Genomic DNA, 22,837 nt, shown 5'->3' with positions numbered 1-22,837 from the left:
AACACTGGGATAAATAGCCAGTGTTCTCTAATCCTACGGAAGAGCCGCTGTAGGATAAAGTGCTGAAAAAGTTTAATTATAAATAGGGAAGGTGGCACCAGGATGCCTTCTGGGGAAAAAAGCAAAACCAGTGGAGGCCAGGTGATACTCTGGGATAGTTTCTGCTGGGAAATGTTGGGTCCTGTCATTTAAGTGGATGTTGCTTTGACACTTACCACCAACTTCACATTGTTTCAGATCAAGTTACACCTCTTCATGGCAACAGCATTCTTTAATGGCAGTGGATTTTTTCCAGCAGAATAATGCGCCCTGCCACACTGCAAAAAATTGTTCAGGAATAGTCTGATGAACTAACAGAGGTCAGTGTTGACATGGCCTCTGAATTTCCCAGATCTCAATTCAATCCAATGTGCTGGACAATATGTGCAGGTCCAATCCATCGAGGCTCCACCTCACAAAGAACAAGACTTTAAAATATCTGCAGTGAAGATAACACAGCACACATTCAGAGGTCCTTTGGAATCCACGCCTTGACTGTTCAGAGCAGTTTTGGCAGCACGAGGGGGGATTTAAGCAATATTAGGCAGGTGGTTTTAATCTTATGGCTGATCCGGTTTATGTAAGATGACTCTGCATTCTGTTAAATAAGTCTACTTGTTCACAGATAACACAACACTACAACTAACTTTATGTAATGTGGGCATTTTCTAACGCTCACAAGGAAACCATTAAATTCTTATATTTAAGTAAAGTATTTTATTGTTGCATTTTTGGCCTGGAAAATGTATATTACAAGCAAAATTTTTCACTTTTTAGAAAGTGCACAGCCTTTATTCAGAATATAAGCCATGAAGATTAAATTTAATGTTACGCAACCCCCCCCCCCCACTATCTTTAATACCTGTCACACTTTTCACCTTTTATTGTATTGCAATTATGAAATAACTGAGTTGATTGAGTTGCTGCTATAACAACAAAATAGATGACTGATTCCTGATTCTAGATTTTATTGGCCAATAAGCATCGAATGACACCATAGAATTGTTCCAGAATGAAAATATTGGAAAATCCTGGTACTTAAACTCAGATATTTTAGCAATTACCACCTGCCTATGTTTAAATTCAATACCTATTTTAGTTACGGAAAGTCCATCCTATTTCCTGTCTAAATCTAGCAAATATGAGACTCACCAAAAACTGACACCTTAACACCTTTGTAAAACAATTTTAATCACTGAAAAAAATCTTAACGCTACAGTCTCTGTGTTCAGTATTTCTTATGATCAGTACGAAGCAGGACTCACGTTTGGTATTTTTAAATACAGACTTTAGGGAGTTTTGCATAATTACCTATACAGACACATAAAAACGTGGAAATAGGTATAGGAGTATAAAACGACATCACTGAAATGCAAAACTTCAAAATGCAAAAAAAAAAAAAGAAAAAAATGTCCCTGTACATATAAAAATAAATTAATCACCTTGCATCATTATATTCCTGTTTGTTAATTATTTCAATCTCCCACACCGAATGAGTTTTAATAAATCCTTCACACTATCAGACAAACACAAATACTTATTTACATTAAAAAAGAGGTTTGAAAAAAAAAACAAAAAAAAAACCAAGCTCTGAGCTATATTTTAAACAGCTTATTCTGATCGGATAAGACAAAAACTAAACAGAGAATAGACTGTATTTACAGAATGAACAATCCGAGTAGGTTTTATGCTCAAACACGACATTTTAATTAAAAAAAAAAAAAAAAAAAAAAAAGTACTTACAATATTCAAAGGAAACGGGAGACAAATTTTGTGACAATTTTGAACAGTAGTATAAAAAGCTTTCAGACAACTGGGCTCTAAAATATTATCTTGTGCCCATTACAAAACAAACTCAAATAAATAAAATTAAAAAATAAAAAAAAAAGGAAGAAGAATATAAAGTTGGCTTAAGAAAATTATCATTGCAGCACAAATATTGTAATTGCAGGCATGTGCCGATAATCAGGTCTGAGATACATCACGATATTAAATAGAAACAATATTGGATACAATATTGTCTTACCAGTGAGGACAGCGTTGTCTGAACGTCCTAATTATTTTGGACTGTTTTGGAGGAAGGGACCTCCAAACGAGGGGGAAAAAAAGAAAGAAGAGGAAGTGAAAATTCTCGTGATGTAAGCAGGTCATATCGGCACATGCCCGAGCAAATCTGAGCTAAGCTTGGTCACTGCGCAGGCTTTTATCTGGTGTTGCCTGTGTGACACTGATTGGTAGCCATACGTTGAAATTCTTAATATATCTTCCTAAAACCAGACTGAGCGCAATCTTAAAAGGAAGCGAGAGTGGCAGCGTCTCCAGTGTGTATCCTCAGCACGAGGGCATGGAGGGAGATGCCAGGCACTTGGGTATGGGTCCTGGTATTTTAAATATTTCAGTCTTGGCTCGGAGAGGTAGGTGCTCGTTTAGGAGTTCAGCAGGATCAGCATGTCCCTGTTTGGCCCTCTGAGGCAAAGGCCTTCATGGTGGATTAAACGCTTCAGATTTGATTTGATTTTTTTATTATTTTTTTTCCACAAAAAGACAAAGCAGGGTTTTTTAAATTTTTTTGTGTGTGTGTTTTAAACTAGTCCAGTTTATGTTAAAGAGGTAACAGTGGAGAGCAGATGCATTTAGTCTCCAGCCAAGATCACTCAGCAATACCCCCCTCCCCCCACCCCCACCCCACAGTGATTCACACCAATATGTCGCTAAGAAGCGTGTGTATATCTTGGCCCCGAAAATGGTCCGTCGGGACCTTAACCTTTACAGCAAGTTATTTAGTCCGATTCAGTGCAATGCTAGAGCTTGAGATATTCGGGCCAAGATGTTTGTGTGTGTGTACGTGTATATGACTCTGGGTATGTGCACATGTTTCTGAAGCTGCTCTGATGGGATGGTTGGCCCCCACTTCCAGCAGTTCTTCTCCCCACCTGTTCAGGTTTTCTCCTGCCCTGTGACACTCATGGTTTTCTCACCCAGCCTCTGCATGACAACAAAGAGCAAAGTGATTCAAATGGACTAGAAGAGTGAGACAAGAAAGTGCAACATATTGCAATCTAAAGCTAAATGTAATAAATAAAACGTTACTATTATTTGTTTTATAATAGTTACAAACTTAATATAATTTCTCTTTTTAATAAGCAAAAAAATGCATCTACATGTACAGACCTGTTACTAAGAATTCACAAACACCACACTGAAGACGATTGTGAAAAACAAAAATGAACAGTTCTGACTGTTGCATAAAGAAGTCTCAAACTGGAGACTCCTTCCAGAACCAAAAATAAATATTCAGAAAACGGCACTATATCAGTTACACATGTTTAAAATTGGTTATATGTCTGTCTATCATGTTACTATAGAGACAATAATATTATGATGATGTTGATATAAACCCTGTGATATGACTTACACCGGACCTTGTTGTTAGGGCTTTTGTTATAGAAAGCTATAGAAAATCTTCTGACCAATCAAATTTGAGAATTTAATAGTGTTGCAGCACTTCGCAAAATTGTCACGTCATTGTAAAGCAGTTTGTCCTGCCACAGTTTTTTGCAAAATTCAATGTTTGTGCGGGTTTCAAAATAAAAAAGTGCCTACTGCAGTAAATAATGACGGAGCCTGACCCTTCATTAACTTTGGTTGGTGATAATCATTAATCTTTGCCTCTGAGTAAATCAGTGATTACTGGACTCCTTATATAACGACGAATCTACAACTGAACTACTAGTTGAACATTTCAGAGCGGCGAGTTAAACAATGATGATGAACAAAAACTAATTACTAGTGAGGAACTAAAACCTAACCTAACTAACCCTAATTAATAAGTGAAGAAATAATCAAATAAAACGTCAATAGTTTAAATGACAGTTTTATAGAAAGTGTTATGTTACTAACCGCAGCTTTCTGACTGCTGTTTTCGGTATGTAAAGCCAGGAAGGGGTTGGCAGCGATGGCACCCTGAGTGGCAGGAAGCAGGTTGTTAATGGGCAGCTGGGAGGAGGAAAGCTGCTGCAGCTCGTGTTGTTGCTGTTGTTGCTGCATCAGCTGGTAGAGCAAAGCATGTTGCTGCTCCTGGATCACACACACACACACACACACACACACGCTTAGTACCAGGAGAACAAACAAACACACCAACAAGAACCGTAGTCGGCAGTTTTATCGTGATATTTGTTTAAGGAGTCTGTTACATTCGGCTACAGATTCTTTTTTTTTTTTTTTTTTTTGAGAAAAACAAATGTAGACAGAAATAGACTCGATGTTATATTACAAAACCCACTAATAGCTACATGTTGAAAGTTTGTTTATTTTTACAGATTGCAGTAAGTATGTAAAGCATATCATCAAGTTCATGGATATTAGTGAATAACTGCATGCGGTCTGATGCAGATATTTATGGAAAGAAAAAAAGGATTTGGGTTATTAACATTATCCTCATAGCTCTAATAAAGAACTGCTGGATTAAAAAAACGTCTAGCCATACAACCTAAAGCCATATGGTGAGAGTGGGTAGGTGTAAATGGTACCGGTGTGGGCTGCTGGGAATTGATGAGCTGCTGCAGTTGTTGTTGATGGAGGAGAATTTTTCTCTGCTGCTCATTGAGGAGCTTCACTGCACTAAAACGCACACACAAAGGTATCACAAACTATCCCCAGTATTAAACGACACATAAAGTACATATAAATCTTTGAGTCATACTGCACTATAATTAGCTGGGTTTAACTGTTTTTTTTTTTGTTTTGTTTATTTGTGTGTGTTTTTTTATTAATTTCATCTTTCATATTTAAACAATTTTATTTAAAAGGATGATCTTAAGCCTTTCCTGGGAACGGTGAGACTGGGAATACACCCCTTGATGGGACACTGGTTCATTGCAGATGTCATACACACACACATTCACAGCTAAAGACGATTTATCATAGTCAATCCACATACCATGGATTTGGAATTGGGTAAACAGTAACCTGAACTCAGCATCGAACCAGAAAGCCTTGAGCTATGAGGTGTCAATGCTACACACTTGTGCTAAACCATGTGCTAAATCTTTGTGAAGAGCAAGGATCTATTTTACACCCAGGAAGTAGAAGAGAATTTCCTTAGCTTGCACATTGCAAATACTGAAGGCCATGCTGCTCCTCACCTGGTTTTCGCAGTGGTCATGATGCTGCACCCAAAAACAAGCAAAAGCGAAAGTGACAGAAAAAGAACAGACAAAGGAGACATGAAGGTCAGCATGCAGGCAGGTCTACAATACTAAAAGCATAAAAGCAAATGACCAAGACATATGCTGAAATTCAACTTCTGAAACGATATTAGTATTTGTGCAATACTGATTTTTTTTTTCCCCCATTGGAAGCTAAAAAAAAAAAAAGGGGGGGGGGAGTTGTAGCAAGGAACCTCACCTACTGTGGTTTGTTTTTTTGTGTAAATTGCTGATTCTATTAAAAAAATATTATGGAAAAACAAAAAAAACATCAAATTAATTAATATATAGCATTGTACATGGGTAAAATAAGTCTGACTAAGCACAAAAGAAAAAGTTATTTCACGCTAAACGGATTTGCGAAATCACTTGCGAAACTGAGGTTAAGTCGTATAACAATCAGCTGAATTCTTTATGAATGCAACAGCGATGTTGTCCTATAGTATATTATGCATTAATTAAAAAAAATTGTTCCTCATGCAAAGGTCGTGCTTTCACAGATTCTTGTGCCTCCTGCCTAAACAATATTTACCTCAGAAGCTGACTCTAGGGTGGGGGAGCATGTTATAGCCCAACAATTTTATGCATTAATAAACACCTCACGTTACCTTACAACCTCTAGTAGTTACACTTAAAGTTGTGAGATGTTTGTAAAACAACTTCCTGTTCTCCTTTAACTTATAGTATTATATCAGCCAAACCTTCCCATTTAAAGTCAACAATAAAAATCAGATCCCCCCCAAAAAAATGTAACTTAAGATATTTGTTCAACATTGTTGCGTTATCTCAGACTACTTCCAAAAATGCTAAATATCATCTGCTTATAGAAACAAATGTACACCTTATAGATCTGCTAATGTAGAGCGTCTGCTTTACAAGTCCCTAAAGATTAGCTGTACAAAAAGCTATTACACCGAGTGCATTTATATAAACCCGGCTCTAAAGGGCCATGACAGTAAGATGGTAGTGCTTTTTACCAGTCACATGTACATTACAGCAAAGTGAAATTCATTCTTCGCATTTCCTATCAATGTTAGGAAACTGGGGTCAGAGGGCAGAGTTATTTACGAAACAGCGCATAGTGCTAACCACTGAGCTACCACATCCCGTGAACACATTTCAAGAAAAGAATTTCATAGTGCTGTGAGGCAGTGGCCCCCAACCTTTTTTGAGTTTGATTTTGCAGTATATCGCAACTGATTTTCAGCACGTCTACAAACAAGATACAAATCCAGTGTCCAACAGCCTCTGTTTTGATTAGAAGCCATAACATGATATGATATGATCTTGTGTTCCAGCAAGCAAGCAAGCAAGCAAGCGAGCGCAGGAGTTCATGTGTATATGTTACAACCGTTACACTCTATTGGGAGTATATTATATCCATGTTCATGCGATTTGATTTCTCTGGAATCTGAACGTCTTACAAAATCACGCAAATTCTAATAACTTCTTTAATAACGCACCTGTTATTATGGCCACCAGTGATAGGTAGGGAGGTGGAAGTGATGGAGGAAGGGTGAGGAAGAGGGCTGGAGGACTGAATTACTCCATTGAGAGCCCCCATGATGCCACTCATAGCCCCGTGGGTGCTCTGCTGTGCCCCCATCAGGCCATTCACCTGCTGCTGAGGGGGGCTTTGGGCAACTGAGGTAGGAGTGGAGAGGGAGGAGGTGCTGCTAGAACTGCTATGGCCACCAATCAGGAGATCCTGCACAGAAAAAAAAAAGAAAAGAAAAAAAAGAGAGAGGGAGTGTGGCTATGAAGATCTTCAGTTGTCCAGGCCATTGTAATTATTCAAAATGCAACGGGGCTGTCTATGAGACATTTCTCTACTTCATCAGATCTATTGAAGGTCTTGGGATGAGTGAAGACATGTCTTCAAGATTATAAGCAGCCCAGCTGCATTGCTTTACCATATTTTCTGGACATAAAGATTCTTTTTTCTGCTTCCAAAACAACCACTGCACTTTGTTACAATATTTGCACAAGCCCGTATATAAGTATGATTATGGTAGGCAGGCTATTGCAGCAATTACGGTAATTTTATTATTATTTTTATTTATTACTATAGTGTGGTTTTGGTCACTATTCACACTATAGTCGTATTAAACTACAATATAGATATATAATATATGACAAAATATATGATATGCGAAACATTTTTAGTCACTGACTGCTTTTTTTTGTTGTTAAACTGAGATTGTTTATTCATTAATTTACTGTATTCCTTTTATTTTTTGGTTGGGTGTTGTTTTAGCACAAAACATATGTTTTTTTTTACCATCTCTGTGCTAAGGTTTAACACAGTAATAAAACCATGAAAAGATGAAAACAGGGTTATAAATCTTTTCTCAAAGCTGTGTGTGGAGAATAAACTCAAAGTAAAAAGAGTACCATTTAATTGGTCCATAAAACATACTAGAAGCAAATTATTTCAATTTTCTTTTTTCCATTATAACTAATTTGCAGACAACAAAGCAATTCTCAATCCAAACGGATTTGGACATTTAAAAAGGAACTTGCGGCTTGCCAGATTTCAAGCACTGAGATGACAAAGTCCAGAAAATATGATACTGCTATTTACTATACAGAGGGTCAGACATTACAGATAATTACAGATCCATTTCCAATAAACATTTTTTTTTAAAAACTGGAAAGAAAGAGTTTGTACAATGACACAGGCAGCAGATTAAACTAGAGGTTCGTACCAGTTAGCATTTATCGTTACGTTGCTGCCTTCCATAAAAAAATTGAAAAAAAAAAAAAGCGATTGCATTATTATTCTATTTCAATGGCTAGAAGGTTATACGAAATAGCACTTGACTCAACTAAACAGGTGCTCAGTCCCAGCAGGTCTGATGTGCAGAGCAGGAGTAGAGCGAGTTACCTGAGTGGGCAAATGTTGAGAGGAGTCTGTTAAAACACTGGTGCCTAGCTGAATGCTCTTGCTGTTCAGCATGTCTGGGGGAGAGAAAGATTGGGCAACTTCACATGAGTGATGACCAGATTAATGGAGCTGCAGGAGGGAGTGAGGCTGCAGCAGGAGTTTAGAGAACGAGGGAATACAGACAGAGGGGACTGCTCACTGTGTGTGCAAGTCAGAGTGTATGTGCGTGTGTGTTGCTTGGGCGCTATGGTAGTGTTTTATGGTGTGGATTGTACAGCGATATGTAATTCGATGATAGAGCATTGTTGATTATAAAGCTGATGCGTTAATGTGTTTGTGTTACTGTAGCAAGATGGAAGAGCTTCTTGTCTTGTTAGTGTATGAAGGGTTTTTTCCCCACTGCACACATTTTGTTTTTAACACCATATAAATTAAAATAATGCCGCAGTTCTGTTTTCTTTTTTGTTTGTTTGGCATTCACAAGAAATAATGGTACTTGTTTAGTTTACGTTTACATGCTTTTTCAGAGTTACGACTTACGACAATTTTCTTATTTATACAGCTGAGCAGTTGAATATTAAGGGCCTTGCTCAACGGCAAGAAAGATCTGGGTCGTGCGGAGACTATCCAGCATCTTAACCACTGAGCTACAACTACTACTTTCTTTTACTGGTTCTTATTTTTCCAAATGTAGGCGCATGTTTTTTATGGCACAAGCTGACAAAATTTCCGAAGCGGAGTAGTGCGACTTCGGGCGTTCTTGCAAATTCGACTTTAATTTGGTCGTATTTCCGCCAAATTGAAATCATTTTCATTTCATCACGACGCCAATTATTAATCCTGTTAACGCTCATGAAATCGTGTGCAGCAGCTTTTGCTGTTGTCATGGTGACCAGTTCCCATTGTCTCTCAAGTAGGTAGACAAAGCACTAGAATCCCGCATACCACTGGTTCCTCTTTGAGCCGGTTCATGCTTTTGAATGTGCAGTGAAAAAAAATATGGCCAAAATGCCACAGAGATGGTGTGTGTGTGTGAGAGTGAGTGAGTGGGTGGGTGAGAGAGTGTGTGTGTGTGTGTGTGTGTGTGTGTGTGTGTGTGTGTGTGTGTGTGTGTGTGTGTGTTGCTGCAGTGCAATACGGAGAAAATGGAGTTTGCTGAGGCCGTTAGTGTGTAAGTGAAATAAAGAGCTGTTAGTGGGTCTAACCTGTGTGTGTGTTGCTGTGGTAGAGTGGAGAAGAAGCGGAGCTTGTTGTTGTGTTCGAGTGTGTGAATGGCACTGAGAGCTGAGCGCTCAGCAGCTGCAGTCGCTCCTTCTTCATAGTCAGGGTTCTGATCTGCTCCTCCAGACGCCGATTCTCCATCTGCAGTTGGTGCAGAGACTTCAGCATGGCCAGCACTGCAAACACACACACACACACACACACACACACACACACACACACACACCTTTAGCACACAAATGAACCAAGCAAAAACCAAACAGTGGAGAGAAGCAATTGACAGCTGCTTGATAAATGGCACACAATTTAAAAAAAAACTTTTGAAACCACATCCAAAACGTGGTAAATTCATATTTAAAAAACAAGAACAAAAAACCAATAATGGTTTAAATGAACACACAACCAAAATACGAACTCCGCATGTCGTACAGACTTCACACGTGGGTTCGTGTGAAGAAAGAGAGTGAGAAGTGCAACAGCTGTAGCTGACTAAACGAAACATTTTTCTCCAGCAAGGCTACCTGTCACACACATGCCGAAAGAAAGAAACCGAGATCCGTGGCGCTTAGCATGATTAAGTGTCCATCTGTCAGTACACAAACTAGCAGAATTATAGTAAAGTTAACAAGCGTTTCTAGAGAAACGAGACGGTTAAACCCTTCATCAGATTCTACGTTTGATATTCAATGAACTGAGTTACGAGTTATCGTCATGATCAATATTCTTAAGAATGATTGAAAGATGCCTGACAAAAAGTCAAGATTTTTTTTTAAGTGACAAAATTGCACATTCTAAGCAGAAGTCAAAAATAAGTATTTTCTATTTTACTTTAAAAAATCTATAGCTGTTTTATAACTACAGCTACAGTCACATGCGAAGAAACAAACTCACCATGTGGCTGTTAAATATAACTGCTTATTACCTTATTAACTAATAATAGGGAGGCATGTCATTTTTTCAAAGAAACATCAAGCAGTAAAAGACGTATAAACTGTTTCTAAAATGCTGTGATTATAAAATAAATTTCTGGATGTCTGATTATATTCCAACAACTAAATATCCCATTGTGTTTTATTAATTATTGACCTACTTATTAAACTTTTATTCGATTTATCCTTCACTAATTCATCCACAGCGTAGAGCACTGTGGCCACCATGTGCACTGTGTAATTAACTGTAGAAATAACTGGACTCTTCAGACTCACAGCTGAACCCCACAGAGCAGCATGAAGCCACACTTTCCTCTGATTTAGGAGCAGTTATATCCAAACGTTTACCCGCATTACCGGAACCACAAAACTGGTTTTAGATCAGCGGCACAGGGCGCCTTCTACACATGCTGGCACTTCCTGTTTGAGGCCCTGTTGAGCGTTTCCTCTCATTTAGTCCAACAGCTGCTCCTCATAAAGCAAAACGGTCAACGCATGATGTACTGCGACTCGGGCTCACGCGCTTAAAGCTTCATGAAACTCCTGCACAATATCAAAGAACGTAGCCGTGGGACGTAACTGATCTCCTAATACCTGTGGTAAAACCTATTAATTAATGAAAAAGCTTTCAAATATTACACGCGTCAGTACTTCATCTTTTTTATTGAGGGGGGAAAAAAAAAAGACATTTTCTTATTGAGCTGTGCTTAAAATTGTTTATTTTTTCTATTCATGAATCCACCTTCAGTATCATTGACAGAGTTAAATGAGTGGGAGCTTCACACCACTAACATCTGAAATGGGAAACATATTCCACAAGTTTCTTTTCACAAATGAATCCAATTAGTATTTTGATACAGAACTCTATTTTTAGCCTATTAAACAACTGAGCTTAATAACTTTGGCACTGAAAGAAAAAAAAAGTCAAGTATTTGTTAATTGGAGAAATTAGCCGCGGAAGGAACCCCAATAAGAAATGGAGCTTATAATTAGCGTGGCAAACGTAATTAATTCATTAATTTGTGGGCGAAAGCTGACTTGCGTAACAATAAAGTCCTGCGCCAGATGTAATTACAGACGTTTAATGTGAGTGCGGCGGGGTTTGATTGACAAGCAGTTCAATCCTGCTAAAGTGTAAATATACATATTTTATCATACACAGATGTATGCAGTCGATCACGCTGTCTGACACACACACACACACACACACACACACACACACACACACCAGGATCGAAAACAAAAAAAAAAGAAATTAAGAAAACCCTAAAGGCAAGAAATGTAAGTATTGAAAAGATAACAAAAATGGGACTAGTCCTGAAATCAGTAATCAAATTAATGATGCTTTTTTTTGTTCGAGTTTCGAAAGAGGAAGTGGGTGTTCTTGTTCTTCCTGAATGAAGAGCGTGCATGGAAAACTCGCATTCGATTATTTCTTGGCGGCTTAATCAACCTTTATTAAAGTGTCAAAATGAAGCGAGCTACAACAGCGAAACGTGTCTATTCAATGAGCGCCGTTTACATCAAAACATCTTGGCTAGACACTTTCCACAGTTTAGCTACGTATTAAACACAAGATCGTTCATCCATTCACACTCTGACGATTTAGTATTTGAAGTCATTGCTTAGATGTGTGTGTATTAAAGCTGTCAGAATGTGTTTCGCTGTTTAAATACAACTTGAATTATTGTAATTTTTATGTTTTGGAAGAAAGAGAGGGAAGGTAGTTAGTGTGGAAATACACACTGCAATGTTTAATGTGCACATGGATTACAGAGATATCACAAAGGTGTTGTTTTTTGTTTTTGGCTTTTGCTCTCCATGAGGGGAAAACAATTCAAATGGTGGAGCAATAGGAAATCAATTTAAAACTCGTTTTTCACTGCTTTTGTTGTGAAAAGCACGTTACTCGAAAACGCCGAGTGCAACCACAGAGCGTGTTTATTATAAATTGGGTTATGCATGTGCCAGACCTCATGGCTGCTGACTTGGTTGTTACTTTGAGGTCTGTAATTCCTGATTGGAAAGTGATAGCAATTGAACTTCATATTTTGTTATTACTGTACAGAGACGCCAGAAATAAAAACCTTATTGCAAACAGAGATTTGGAATGAGACCTGGGCAAACACTTTGAAGAACACTTGAATACTTCTAACTCAATTTTCACCCCTGCTAATTCTCACCCACCAGCCAGCTCTCTGTGACAGGACAGCTACTAACCAGCGAGGGCGAACTCCAACATATGCTTCCCTGCTAAACATGTGAAGCCAAGCACAGTGTTACAGACCAGAAGAAAAGCGCTATTTACCCTCTTTCACATACATGAGCTCACAGATACCTGCGACTGGCTAGTGTTGTTAGGGTGGACAGGAGAGGGAGACTAATGCTATTCCTTCCATCCTGAGAGCAAGCGCAACATTTTTTCTCAATCTTTTTTCCAAACATTCGCATAATAGTTTTCCAAGCATTTTTGTGTGGATAAACAATGAGAACAGGTGTAAAACCTTTATTATTGTTTACAAAGACTAAAGTCATTTGAATTTAAGGTAGGCATTAATTCATTAATAAAAAAAACAAAAAACCCACAAAAATTATTTATCCCAAAGATCACAATGCTTGTACTTAAAATGTGTGTGTGTGTGTGTGTGTGTGTGTGTAATATATGCATGTAATTCCTGATTGAAAAGTAGTTTCAATGATGTAAAAAGGTGTTTTGGGGTGTGTAGTCAGTCATATGAAACACATTCCTGGTATTATAATCACATGACAATATTGCAGTTTGAGGTTTATAACGCAGATATATTATATGTTTACAAAGTGCAAGACGATGTTGATTGCATGGGAAGAAATGCTGGACTATGGTTTAATGTGCATTATATTATTCTGATTTACTCATTTACTGTATATTCACTTGTATAACAAAGTCCTACTGTGTGTGTGTGTGTGTGTGTGTGTGCGCGCGCGCAGGCACTCACCATCTGCCTGTGATCCCTGGTGCAGTAGAAACTGCTGGCCTTCATTCCACTGTCTCTCCAGCAGCTGTTCAATGCTGGTGGCTGCCGGTGGAAGCGTGTCAGTGCCCAATCCTGGCACCACAGGCACTGATGGGTCATAGCGTATGTGCAGCCCGCTTAATGGAGAGCTGAAAGCATCGGAAGACAACTCTCAGAAGACTAGCACTCTTTCGATTCACAAATCATGCTAATAGCAACATGCAGAGTGTTACGATTCTATAAAAGGGGCTCGAGAATGCATAAAAACTCTAGACAGTGGTTTTTTATATAATAAAATCTAGTTTAAAAGACCCCAATTTGAGCAGAGTGACTGATCACGGATAAGAACTGCTCTCCAGAACTATCCTCAGATACAAACCAAACCACACAGCTTTATTAAAACGATGAAAAAAAAAAACCACTAGGAAAAGAGAGAGAAAAAAAAAGAAAGTAAGAGCATGTGAGACGGTGAGGGAGTGCGGGGAGTGTGTAGTTCTGGCTGGGTCTCTGATGCCGTAAATCTCAGCGCACTCTTGTTTGGACAGACAGCCGTCTCTGTTGTTATGAATGCGCCGCTCCATCAGGGGCTTCCCCGAGCACGTGAATGCATCTCTGGGGTAATTAGAAAAAACAGACGGGCGCCGCATGCTCATAAATCTCTGCTAAGAGCGGGCGGAGTGCCAACGAGCCGTAATAGCCTGCTACGGCACGGATCACGGAAACAACATGGTGAGAGATTCACAGTTCAAACTCCGCTGCTGACCAGCTACCGACGTATCCCTGCCGATTACATTGGACTCAGAATGATTGACAGGCACATGGGACACGTGGAAGTTCCACGACATGACGCACATTTCGCACTCGATTCGTAATTGAATAAGAATCTATCCACACTTGAAGCGCAAGTACAACAGTAATCCCTGTTTAAAAGCACTGTGGAATACGTTTAGTGCTATTTTTATTAAACATCTAAAGAAAAAGGTCATATGTGTTGGAAGAGACTGGTAGTGTGACGTATCCTGGCTCTTGTCTCAGTTCTTAAAGTATTTACTATACTCGCACAAGTGACTGGACTTGCGATTTATAGCGATATTGCCAAGTCCTTACTGCTCATCGCTAATGGATATTCTGATTTAAAAAAAAGATTCATACAAATACACATCATAGAAAGGGGATAACAATATATTACAATTAAGTTGCTGTTTAATTCAATGAACATGTATATATAAAAAAAAAACCCTGAAGCCATTAACCTTCTTTATAAAATGATTTATGAATTTTACTTGGAACCTGTCAGTTGTAATAGTACACGTATGCAGTTCACCGGATCCTGTGATAAGGCCGATATTAATATAAAGATTAACACATGATGTGTATCCCCGATTCGAATCCAATTATATCACTCCAATGGATCCACATCAAGCTGTCAAACAAGAACCAATGAAAATGAAGCCACTCCTGAAGTTCACCTACCTGAGGACATGCATTCGTTACATCAAAACGTCCTGCTTAAACAACTTCCTTTTGTATAAATCCAGCTGAATAATCTTCACTGTCGAAGCTGCTTTGTAAAACATCTTAAAATATTTGGCTGCGCAAAGAGATGCCACTGTGTCATCTATTGCAGTGTGCTGCAGGATGCTGATAGAGGGAACAGCTGAGCAGTGAAGGAAAGCATGTGTGTGAAAAAGAGAGAGAAAGAGAGAGAGAAAAAGAGGGGGAGAGAGAAATATTCAGTCCCCCTCTAGCTCTGGAATGTAAATAGGGCTTACCGTGGGGAAAGGTTCGCCTTCGGTGGGGTTCCTCGCCTGGAGAAGCCCAGTGCCCCATCCCCCAGCTCCTGATCTGAAAGATAAACAGAGCGCAGTCGATAAGGAGACAGAGCCTGGGAAAGGAAGGAGAAGAAGAAGAAGGTCCTCCGCTGGCCCGACGGCCATCGCAACTCCCTCACGCAAATCCATCTTCAGCTCGAGTGTTGACTCTGGCAGCTCAGGCTGCGCACTGAGTGTCAGCGAGACGCCTACATTACTCCCTCCCCCATTTTCTCTCTCTCTCCCCCTCTTCGTTGCGCCCCTGCGCTCGCTCTCTTTTCTCCCCACTGCCCTGCAGGCCTCATGCCAGACCCTGCTTTTCATTTTCACCAGTGAAAGTAATGAATCACACATGTGCTGAAGTCAGACATGACCCATCCCCCCCAGTTCTCTAGTGCATCTCCCCATCCCCCTCCAGTCAACGCCAACCAATCACAACCCCCCTCCCCTGTTCTCTTCTTCCTCTTTCAGTTTAACACTTTCCAGGCCAGCAGTGCCTCCAGCTCGAAAGCCGAGCGCTCTTTCGTCCGCCTTGTTGAAGGGGGGCCGGTCCCGAATCACGATGATCCCTCTTTTCCTCTCGTCATCAACAGCATTGCACTACATCAGGGAATGCGGCACTCAATGCTGTGTGTCAGAGCCTTTCAACACAATTAGAAAAGAGCCCTTGAACAGTCTGTGGCAACAGAAAACCAGGGTCAGGCCATGGCTACTATTAACCCTGTGGTTTTGTTTGGGGGTTAAAATGACTTTTTTTGTTTTTATTTATATCTCGGCAAACTTTATAAACGGGTGGACAAAGTGTAAAAATCATCACTGTTGCGCTTTTGCATGGTGGGCTGTGGCAAAGCAAGAATGAAAACAAACATACAAGCAAACAATGAATAAATAAATAAAAAAAATGTATTAAAGAAAATAAAACAAGAATGGGAAAAAAATTTCAAAAAGCTGAATTTTAGAAACTCGCTTTTATATAAAGGGGACATGATATTTTGTTTATTTAGATTATTTTATGTTGTCTAGTTTGTGTGCCATTAATACGAGTATAAAAATGTTTTAGCCTCACTATAACAAGTTACTTGCCAAAAAATAACCAATCATTCTTTTCTTTCATAAAAGTCAAATTTGATGTCACCTCGATACTTTTTGCGTTGTTAATGCGTTTCCCACCTTTGGGACACCGAATTTTGCGACTTTAGGCGGCCAGCATTTAACTGAAGTTTCCAAAGTATGAAAGGCGAGCGTTATTAACGTTTAATAAAGGGGGCCAATCAGCTTCCAATATGCAAACAATTGCAATGCAACCCTGTTCAGCAGCAGAAAACAGGGCACATAGCATCAGGGGCTTTTTAAATTTGCATATAAATAGAATCGGGATTGCTTCACTCAATTTTTGTGGCTTTTATTTTTTGTGTGGAAACACCATGTCTAGCAATTTAATCGTTCAATGTAGAAAATTTGTACCTTTTATATCAAATATTTGAGTAACTTTCAATTCATATGCTTGTCTGTCTGATGCAGTGGGGTTCATGAAGCATAGCCTGAGAGGTGGTGTTTTTTAAAAAATTCTGTTATCCGACACAATTGAATGTATTTAACCCGAAACTCAGGATTATAAAGATTGTCGACGTGGATGTAATGTGTTTGCTGGAGCAAAGCTGAGGAACATAAAATATCTATAGTATTTATAAAACAGACCAATTCTTTTCGCTTACATTTACACAGTTGTCAAATATTGTATTCGTACACACTGCATCTTTCCTGTGCACTGAAGGAATCAATGGAATTTATTTGCAAATCACATTCTATTACACACATGACGATATGAATTATAGTAAAATGGGTCAGATGTGTAAATAAATAATAAACGATTTGTATTATTAAAATAAAAGTAAAAAATTATATATCATCATAATGATTGTTATTATTATGGTGGCACTGGTAAATCTAAACCAGTATAACTCCTATGCGTAAAAAAATCTTTTTCCTTCCTGTTTACACTCGGATGAAGAGAACTGCACAACTGTGTGGCCAGTCTTTATTAACTGTCGCCATGCTTCATTAGCTGCCCTGGCAAATCAGTGCTGCCTATGGAAAGAGTACGGTCTGATCAGAAAATCTATCTATATAGAAACACTATGACTGATTCCTACAGTTAAGCAGATCAGACTTTTCAAAACCTCTCCTTCTCCTATTCTTAGCTAAATGACCTTCTGACCCCTCCCCCCTCCCCTTAAGAACGAGGCCATGACTGATCCATTATTTCTCAAAGGCCACATCCACACCCTCTCCCCCTTCAGCTGGTCCCCATTTTCAGCATGGCCGGCGGATTGTGGGATTGGTGAGGTGAGGGATATCCCCACTGTGTCATTTCCACAGTCACTGGCCAGATTAATGAAATGTCTGAGCGCTAGCATGCTTCATTTAACAGGTATGTGCACTCTCCACTTGCCTCGCTCTTTCTGCTCGCCTGTCCTGCCGAGTATCATTCTCTCATTCTCTCGCTCTCTGTCGAGCACACATTCCGCAGGAACAGAGGAGCGAGGAGATCACCGAGGAGAGATCTGTGACACGACCTTTGTGATAGCGGGAGGTTAACAGAAGCTGAAACTGGATGTGTGTGTGTGTGTGTGTGTCCCCTCACCTGCTGGAGAATTCTCCGACTGGGCGATGAGGGCGGCCATGGCGGAATTGGGATTTAACCGGTTGCCGAACATATGGGACGGCGCCAGGTTAAAGGTTCCCGGTAATGAGTTTGACTGCAGCTGGAAAAAAAAATATATTAAAATTTATTCAAAGAGCTGTAGTCAAAGAGGCAGAATGTAAATTGTGTGAGTGTGTGGGGGAGTTAATAAAGCACCATGCCAGCTGTATTCCCTGCAAAGCCAGACGACAGCAGCCTCACACATCATGTGCTTCTAACACTAATTATTTAATCCAATTAAACCATTTCCCTAATAAGGGCTTTGGAGAAAAACAGGGGGGGGGGGGGGGGGTGCTGTGTGGTTTGCAAATGCCTGACAAAATGGGAGTTCTAACTACAAGGTTTGTGATTTCTATCATCATATATGTGCCAGGACAGAACTGCACAGTGTGGTGTGTATTTTATCTATCTATTTATTTATTTATTTATGAATTATTTTTAAACCTGGCCAGTCCACGGCACCCTTTTCAAACATTATGAGAGCTTCAGGGTGATAGCCATCTTTACTTATCTGCACATTCCTGGCAGAGTGTAAAGCATTCTTTTCATGTTAGAGATGTTCGCTCTCTGTCCAGGCCTTCAGCCAAACACAAGAAAAAAAAAAAGCTTAGCAGATTATGAATAAAACTTAGTGGAATCCGGTCCAAAGATTGTTGCATAATCTGCTACCAAAAACTGCTTTGCTATGTCATAACTAAATGTGCATTTCTTTGTCTAGGTAGTCTTTACAGTTAACCTCCATCAAGCTCAAGTGGTTGTTTTTTTTTTTATATAGGGATCCTTTCAGTTATACCTGAACAGCTGCCAGGAATGGAAATCCTGGCACAACAGCTCAATTTCTCCAGGAATCGTGTTAAAAAAAAAGCGTTATGTCCTCACATAGAAAACAAAAAGCCGTGTGCTTATAGTAGCAATAATAAGCACAATTGTGGACAGTGTAGTGAAAGTGTAATACATTTATTTCAATTGGAAAGCATCGTCCTTTCTTTAAAACGTTTCAAGAATCACCACGTCTCTTGTAAAAGACAGAAGGATACCCAATACCCCGTTTTTAAACTGAAATTTTAACGAGTTAACGAACGGCTATTTGGTTAACAGCTGCAAAGGGGGGGGGGGGGGGGTGTTTTTTTTTTTTTTTTTTTTTTTTTTTTTTACATGGTACAGTCAGGGATCATTTTCCCACTGCAATTAAAACACACTCCTGTCTGTAGCAGCACACGTGGTAATGCATGACGGATAGTTAGAAACGGCGCACAGGAAAATTTCAGCCTGTAGCCCAACTGCCGTGTTCACGAGCAAAACTGACCAGGCTGTATCCTCAGTCGATCATAGTGATCAAAAACAGCGGCGCTTTCTCTATTACACGCGTGGCCTCTCCTGTATGTTTTCTTGTTTCCTTTATGTAACTCTTTCAGACCCAGAATTTCATCCTGTGTCACTGTTATAACGCCTGTATAACAGGTAAAATCATGATGATGCTTCAAAAGCTATTTGCTTTAACATGATATATGATGTAATATTTCATAGAACAAAAAAGGTGAACTAAAGCATGAAGACACCCTCTGGGCTCTGTTACCTGAACTGAGCTTGACCTTTAACCCTTCACCTAACCACCTGCCCCAAGTACTCTGAGGGAAAATATTCAAAATATTTGTGAAAGCTGACCTATAAATTGTCAAGGACAGCTTGGCCTGTGCTCTTCTTTCCTCTCTCTATCTCTTTTACACATTTGCATACATACACACCTCTACGCTCTTGTTTGAAGCGTGAACATTCTTATAAAACCAATGTTTCCTCATCAAGGACAATTGGTTACTATAATGTTGGAGGCAGAGCCTGGAATCTGCTGAATACAGTAAAATTGGAGGTAGGATATGTAGACCGATTCATTACAGTGGCGTTTTTCGATTGGAAGTGCAGTCCAATTGGCGTTCTTGGAAAGGATCCTCTGTCCAATTAGTTCCAGTGAAACCGGGGGCGGGAACTGCGGTCTGATTGATTACATGGTTTCCGATCAGGTCAGAGTTAATGAGTAGAGCGCTTGATTCGAGGCCAGAGCTTTAGCCCCTGCTTGCTGTGACTTGGAGATGTGCAGTGACACAGAAAGCCTGACGGAAGCGAGCTAATTTTAGGGCGTTTATATTACTCTATATTTAACTGCTTGTATTTATTTATGTTGTATTAAGGAAAGAAGACGAACACATTAGCCTAAGAGGAAAAACTAATACAATAGCCAGAGATGAGTCTTTTGAAACAGTGACAGAGAAGAAAAAAAAAAACATATAAAGGCTAATTAAATTACATATTAAATAATTATTATAATTTGTACAAAAACAACAAATTGACATCAGATGATTGTAAAAAAAACTACGTTCAAAATGTTCACAACATTTATATATATATAAAAAATTGAATAATAAAATGTAAATATATTTGTATTTTTCATTTTTAAATCCATAATATCCGCTCAGAGTAGGATTTCGTCATTTTCGCTCCATCCACGACCTCAGGAATCACACCAACATCCTCCTCTACATTCTAGAAACAACAGCAAAAACCCAAAGGGAAGCTTTTTGTTTATTTTCCCACGTCAGCCATCTCGTCAGGATTTCCCATCGCTTCGCACACATTTTTATACCATTCTTTTGACAAAGAGAGCGCTATCCGGCGGTGCTTCTTTCAGAGAGGCGACAGACAGAGGGAGTGAAGTAGAGTGTGAACGCTATCCCTCGTTCTCTGTCCGGTCTGTCAGCTTCCATCACGTCACAGTGCTGCGCTCAATGTCTTAGCGTTCTTAGCTCCGTTTTTATTTCGGGGTGGCTGATGATGTTCACAAGGGGGGGGGTCGGAGGTTGAACCTGCACTTCTTGAACCACTAAACATCCCTAGTTTTGTTCGGTTCACACCCATTTAAGAGGACAACAAAGATTAAAAAAATAAAGCCAAGCCTTTGACAACAGAGGAGATCTGTAAATACAGCAACATATTTTATATATATATAAAATGTGATATAAAATATTTTGTCAAAAGATAAAAAAAAAAAACTTGGGAAAGCAAAAATAAAATCTAGGAAACCTTTACAAATATCAGCAAATGTATGTGTATTATTAGTGAAGCCGTTCTCAACATAGAGCATGAGAAAATATTCTTGTAAACGTTTGAAAGTAATTATGATGTTTTAAATAATATAAATCATCAGGACACCAAACAGAGCTTTTGTTATGTTTCCAGTGCGGTTTTAATCGAGATGCGCATCATGCGGATTTCGGTGTTTGATTTCGAACTTTAGTAAAACAAATGTGTAGTGATTTAAAATAACAATTTTCGGTGGAAGTCATTGATTGGCATTTAATCACGCGTTAATAAAACTTAATAAAAAATTTTTTTAATAAAAAATAGTTTAAGCTTTTTAATCACACTTGGCATCTGAGAAGCACTGAGACTATTCCTGGCCTAATAAACATAACGTGTAAAAGTCTGCATTGGACCATGAGAATAATACTAACTAACTTTGCCTCTGAATAAAAGCAAATGATGTTTGACTGGTCTCCACAGGAGCAGTTTAAAAAGTGAAAAGCAGTGTTTAAAACAGCAGCAGGGTTCGCCCATAAGCTTTTTGAAGGTTTTCAAAAAAACATTTATATGTTGAGAAAAAAGGTAAAAAAAATACAAATAAAAAAGAGAATTCTTTTGTCAATGCTGATCAGGTCAGGATGTGCAGAACATACCAACCATCAATCCATCATTTCCCATTTCTATGACATTTATAACTGAATTAACGGATTAGATTTTGATAAAAAAAAAAAAAAAAAAAAAAAGCTCACCAGATACATGAAATACTGTTGAATAATTAAAATTGAACGAAGTGCTGTGTTTTGCAAAAGATTAATTAATATCTATGCAATTTAAAAAGACTTTTATCACTGCAAAATTGTTCTTACTTCTGGCACGACACTAAGGTGATAAGTGTGATTTTACATAATTGAGTAATCTCACGTGGTCAAGGTGGAAGAGAGATAAAAAAAAAAAATCCAGCACAATTAGCATTCTTATTACTGCTCCTTAAATCAGTAAGCGTTTTATTAAATGGCAGCTTTGATGAGGAATATTGATTCTTATTTCTTTAATAAGCAGTGGGCGTGTAGCAGTAATTGGTTACGCGGTGTTTAACTTGTCGATACTTACGTGCGTGGAGGACGTGCTGGTGAAGGAAGCAGGAGTGGGCAGAGACGTGAGGTTGGGCATCGAGGCGCCTGGAATCTCAGAGCTTGAGACGGCGAGACTACCTCCGAGCACAGCACTGGGCAAAGGGGCTGTGACATCGCTGCTGCTGGGGTATGTCACTATAACACACACATGTACAAAACCTGGTTCACACTCGTCGTCCATTTCAGTTTTTAGGCACTAGAGATGTTAATGAGCTCATTCAGGGGGCTAGCGCTTAACATAAAACCAACGAGAAGCCAACAATTGGACACCAGTCCTGTACAAAGTACTGGGTTGTTGCAAAAAAATACAAATAATAAAAAATCAGCTATCACCGACCACTAAGACAGAGTCAAAAAATTGGCAGGGAAAAAACAAACAAACAATACACAAACTTTGCTTGTGCAAAATTACATTTCAAGTCTTATTTCATATTTGGCCTAAACTGGGTTGACCTACTTGTATAGAACCGCTTCTTTTATTTATTATAATTTTTTTTTGAAAAATGAAACTTGCACAAAGAACCAAAACAAAAGTAGTTTATCTATTAACCTGTTTTGATAATGTCTCAAAATGGAGTCGATTAGGGATTAAATCATTACCCCATGTGAATATGTAAAACAAAAGAGGCTGAGTCAGCATCAACATGTTACTGCAGCTTCCACAGTCTGGGTAATTATTTAATAAATCATTACATAAATATATTACATACACACGTGTGTGTGTGTGTGTGTGTGTGTGTGTGTGTGTGTGTGTGTGTGTGTATACATACGTATACATACACACACACACACATACACACATACATACATACATACATACATACATACATACATA

General features: G+C 38.9%; 1 protein-coding gene across 10 annotated transcripts in view; it reads right to left on the bottom strand.

Moving 5' to 3' along the window:
• Positions 1 to 1,209: 1,209 nt before the first annotated feature.
• The window catches only part of mllt10 (MLLT10 histone lysine methyltransferase DOT1L cofactor), a 63,010-nt gene continuing 41,382 nt past the window's right edge, over positions 1,210 to 22,837 (bottom strand). For 3 of the 10 annotated variants that reach the window (XM_083529143.1, XM_083529140.1, XM_083529145.1), the window contains 11 exons: positions 21,980 to 22,137; positions 17,735 to 17,855; positions 15,052 to 15,124; positions 13,262 to 13,428; positions 9,342 to 9,533; positions 8,137 to 8,210; positions 6,713 to 6,957; positions 5,187 to 5,210; positions 4,572 to 4,662; positions 3,940 to 4,116; positions 1,210 to 3,024 (listed from right to left, as the gene is read on the bottom strand). In XM_083529143.1, the coding sequence (XP_083385269.1) occupies positions 2,977 to 3,024; positions 3,940 to 4,116; positions 4,572 to 4,662; positions 5,187 to 5,210; positions 6,713 to 6,957; positions 8,137 to 8,210; positions 9,342 to 9,533; positions 13,262 to 13,428; positions 15,052 to 15,124; positions 17,735 to 17,855; positions 21,980 to 22,137 (1,370 nt within the window). In that variant the 3' untranslated portion in view covers positions 1,210 to 2,976. Of the gene's footprint in view, positions 3,025 to 3,939; positions 4,117 to 4,571; positions 4,663 to 5,186; positions 5,211 to 6,712; positions 6,958 to 7,477; positions 8,211 to 9,341; positions 9,534 to 13,261; positions 13,429 to 15,051; positions 15,125 to 17,734; positions 17,856 to 21,979; positions 22,138 to 22,837 lie in introns of those variants that run through there. The other 7 variants (XM_083529144.1, XM_083529142.1, XM_083529146.1 and 4 more) reach the window with 4 other exon arrangements.

Source organism: Silurus aristotelis, assembly GCF_946808225.1.
Source record: "Silurus aristotelis genome assembly, chromosome: 25".
NCBI classification, from domain to species: domain Eukaryota; kingdom Metazoa; phylum Chordata; class Actinopteri; order Siluriformes; family Siluridae; genus Silurus; species Silurus aristotelis.
This window is presented reverse-complemented; position numbering and strand designations above follow the sequence as displayed.